Source organism: Musca domestica, unplaced genomic scaffold (genome assembly GCF_030504385.1).
Source record: "Musca domestica strain aabys unplaced genomic scaffold, Musca_domestica.polishedcontigs.V.1.1 32, whole genome shotgun sequence".
Classification (NCBI taxonomy): Eukaryota; Metazoa; Arthropoda; class Insecta; order Diptera; family Muscidae; genus Musca; species Musca domestica.
Genome location: NW_026712311.1, coordinates 4,652,370 through 4,656,656, shown reverse-complemented (window position 1 = coordinate 4,656,656; position 4,287 = coordinate 4,652,370). Strand labels below are relative to the sequence as shown.

Here is a 4,287-nt window from a genome sequence, read left to right as displayed (position 1 = left end):
TGAAATACAGCTCAGAAATATTTTTGCCAAATTTTATGAAGATCGGTTCAGATTTGGATATAGCTCCCATATATATCTTTATCCGATTTCGAATTAATTGTGCATCAAATGGGCAATACAAGTCCGAATTTAAAAGATACAAATGCGTCGGCATATTTAGTCCTTTGTACTTTAAATTATAATTATAATCACAGCGTGTAGGATAAAATTCTCCCACAAAAACTTTTAATTGTTATGCGGAGCTCTAGTAAATTAGCAAAGTGGTGTAGGGTATCATAAAGTCAGCCCCTCCCGACTTTAAGACTTTCTTTACTGTTTTTTTTTATTTATTTTTTATTTTATTTTATTATTATTATTATTTTTTTTTTTTTTTTTTTTGATAAGAAAACTTGAAATCGAATTTGTTTTCATTTTTCATAAATTTATTTATTTTTTTTTTATTTATTTGTTTATCACAAATTTTGTTTTAACTTAATAATTATTACTTAAATATACAATAGATCACCCAGTGATAACAGTTTTTTTTTTTAATATTTTTTTTAAATAAAAAAATCAAAATTTCTACTCTTCTTCATTCCCTACCAGATATGCTATGGAGAAGGGTTTCTTTTCCGGTGTACTGCCGGAACTCTGTTCCCTCTTAACATCAAAAAATGTTGTGCCACCCATCATCTCCCCCTCGCCAATGGCATTTGACAGCTTCATCAGTTCATGCAAATACGCCGTCGATCTCATGGCCCTTTCAATAATTTCAAAGGTTTGCTGTGAGAACTCCTTGTACTGCTCCTCAATGGCAATGTGTTCGAGTTTTTTGACACGACGACTCATGCGGCAGGCTATGGTGTTTTTATCCCTTCGCTCTTGTTCCTTGGGTGTTCGCTGCTTTTTGGGAAATTTCCTAACCATATTGCCATGATATTTACAAATGCTGGCCAATGTTTCGTTGCTGATTTTCGGTAAAATGGCGGCGGTGGGTTCAAGGGCTGGCGGACTGGCTGCCATCATCATGGGTGTGGAGGTTTTGCGTTCCAGGCCGGCTGGTGGGGGTATGGGTGAAAAGGCCGAGTAGGAGGTAGTGCTGCTGGCAAAGGAGCCTGTCCTTGGCCGTTTGTAAGGTGAGGGTGATGACAAGGTTGAAGCAGTTGTGGTGGTGTTCCAGTCGTTGGTGGGGTAATAGGTATTGGTTACCTCCTCTTCCACGGTTTCCACATCAATGTACAACTGATCTTCGTCCTCCTCACTCTGGGAACTATTAGAGCTCTCGTCTCTGGGCCGTTTGCCTTGATCGAATTTCTTGTGGCGATATTCAAATGATTCATCAATTGTTAAAGACATTTTGAAAAATTTTAAATATTTTAGTAACAATTTTCAAACTCGATGTTCTTTTTGTGCCGTCTTCGTTCCGACTATGCCTTTCTCCTGCCACAACGCTGGCATAAATACTCAAATTTTTTTTTGAAGCAAGGGTACCCGGTTTCTTATCACTTGGCATTTTGCCAAATGGTTGATGTGCCACCATTTATGATCTTGTTTGTTTGTTTGTTTTGCATCAATCGCGTCCTTCGCTACAGGCACTTCAGTCGCGACTATACAATAATAACCTACATCGTAGGTAGCGAGGAATCGAACCAAATGACACATTTGTGTGATAAGCTGTTTGTTTACACAATGTAACAGGTCAAAAGGGATAAGTGTGGTCCAGAAACAAACAACTTCTCACTGGTTGCAAATATTTTGTATGAACATATCATAGCTGCACTCATGGAATTTGCTGCAGGACACCAGACCTCATTGTGGAAACACTCGGAATTTAATATGTATTTTAAAATTCCAAATATACAGGGCTAGATAAAAAACAGCAAGAAAGTTAAACGCCATAATTTTTACATTTTTTTAAATTTCATTAAATGAAGGCAATAAATATCGGAAATAGCATCAAATTTTAGAAGAAGTTTAGATTTGTTCGAATTGGTCACCTTTGGCACGAATTATGGCCTTCAAACGGCCAATGAAACCGTTACACGCTGCCCGAATGTTGCTCTGCGGTATTTTGGCCCATTCCCGGCGAAGCGTTTGCTTGAGGTGATCGACACTTTGGTATTTTTTGAGCGCCAACCATGCTTTCCAAAATACTCCAGACACAATAGTCCAAAGGATTGGTATCCGGAGATTTTGGTTGCAATTGTGCGCTGGAAATGAAGCGAGGGATCTCATTTTGTAACCTTTCGTGGATGGCGCGTGCTGAGTCCTTGTGGAATGTCCAATGTCTGCAGCCAAAATGTTTGCGTGCCCAAGGCTTTAATACCCCTAGAATATTTTTCGCAATAATATTCGGTATTTATTCAGATGCCACGGTCGATTAATACGAGCGAAGAGCGACCATCGGCTGTTATGGCGGCCCACACCATCACAGACCTCAGCTGGCCTCTTTGGCAAGTAAACACTATAATTTTGTTTGTTTACAAACTGCTGGACAACGAATATTTTCTCATCGGAGACGGAGAAAACCAAATTTGGCAGTTCACCACTTTCGGCCAATCGAAGCTACTCATTAGCTCTTTTGAGTCTATTCTGTCTTTCTGTTGCGGTGTAAGTTCTTGAACTTTTTGGAATTTAAATGGCTTTACCCCGAGCTCATTTTTCAATATTTGTCGAATGGAATATTGCGATATGTTCAGCTCACGAGCCGAGCCATTTTTCGGGGGTTTCCATCAAGTCGCTTATATACTTTTCGAACCATTCCGGCTGATGTCGCTGTTTTCTTCCGCCCGTTTTTCTTGACGTCGGTCTAGGCTACCAGTATCACGGTAACGAGCGATGGTACGAGACACAAAAGATTTATTCACATTTAAATGCTGGAGGGCTCTAACGATAGCCACTTGTTTTTTTCTAGCCAAATCTAAAGAAATCACACTATCACGCTTGAATTCCATCACGGATAACTTTTTTTCTGGAAAATTCTCACCAAAACGCTTTTGTACGCTTGTAAACAATATAATGAGCTGTCACTGGAAAAATTTTAACGGCTGTCGGACAAGTGGCTTTGAAATGACAGCAGTCTGAAATTGATTGCAGTTTTTTGGAATAATTTATCAGCTGTCGGACGAGTGGCTTAGAACTGACGGCAGTCTGAAGTTGATTACAGTTTTTTTCAACTCACCCTGTATTACTGAAGCCCAATATATATAAAATGCAAGGATTCCAAAAATTCCGAAAATTTCCAATTATTACTTATTATGCGATTATACCCTATAACACTATGCGTAATTGCGTATAATTCTAATTGGGCCAAAAGATTTGTAACACCATGAAATGTTGGTCCTATATACAGGGTTGTCCATATTCGACGGACCCATCTGGCAACGCCATAACTTTTGACAGAGATGTCACATCGCTTAATGACATACCGCGTTTGAAGCGTCAGTCCAAGCAGATTTTTACCATGAACCAATACACGCCACGCGAGCTCTCTGAAATAGTTGAAATTTACATTCAACAGAAGAAGTCAATTGTAAAAAAAATGTGAGAAGTGCGCCTTCTAAGAACACCAGGTCACAATGTTGTTAAAGTTTGGGCCACAATAGAAGTCTATTATTTTTAAAGATGTTCGCAAAATATTTAGGGGTTGAATTGAACCAAAGAGTTGATAATTCTCCAGTCGCTCAACAGATCACAATTAAAAACCTATCGACACGAAATTTTGCATGTGGTTGGAGTTTAGGACAAGACTACACTCGGATGTTATGAGGTGAATGCCACAGGTCCAAAAAAGACAAAGTTAAAATTTTTTCAGGGCTACATGGCATTATTTCAAAAAATCGATCAAAATTGGTCTGGGCCTAAGGGGTTTTTCCAATCCCGCACGTTCCTATCCTTTATTTAATTCGTTAAAATTTATATTTTCGGTAATTTTTACGAATAGGGTTGGTTCTTATACCCTCCATCATACTATGGAGGGTATATTAACTTCGTCACTCCGTTTGTAACTCCTCGAAATACTCATGTCAGACCCAACCAAGTATATATATTCTTTATCAGCGTAAAATTCTAAGTCGATTTAGCGATGTCCGATGTCCCTCTATCTGCTGTAATCACGCTCTTTCGAACGAATTGAGATAGAAGGCTAAAATTTTGCACACATGTATATTTTGCCAGTAGGCGGTTTAAGTTCGTAAATGGGCCATGTAGGTCCAATTTCCAATTAACGGTACTTCCCGATATTCGGTATTTTGATGATTTTAGCGACATTTTTAACCGGAATTGTTTAAAATTTGGTATTTGAAGTTC

At 38.7% G+C, this 4,287-nt stretch overlaps 1 protein-coding gene across 1 annotated transcript; it reads right to left on the bottom strand.

Moving 5' to 3' along the window:
- Nucleotides 1–561: 561 nt before the first annotated feature.
- On the bottom strand, nt 562–1,335 carry LOC131803664 (protein Mabiki-like). The gene has a single exon (XM_059125105.1). It carries the CDS (start codon nt 1,333–1,335, stop codon nt 562–564), a length of 774 nt encoding a protein of 257 aa, XP_058981088.1.
- Between the last annotated feature and the right edge of the window lie 2,952 nt (nt 1,336–4,287).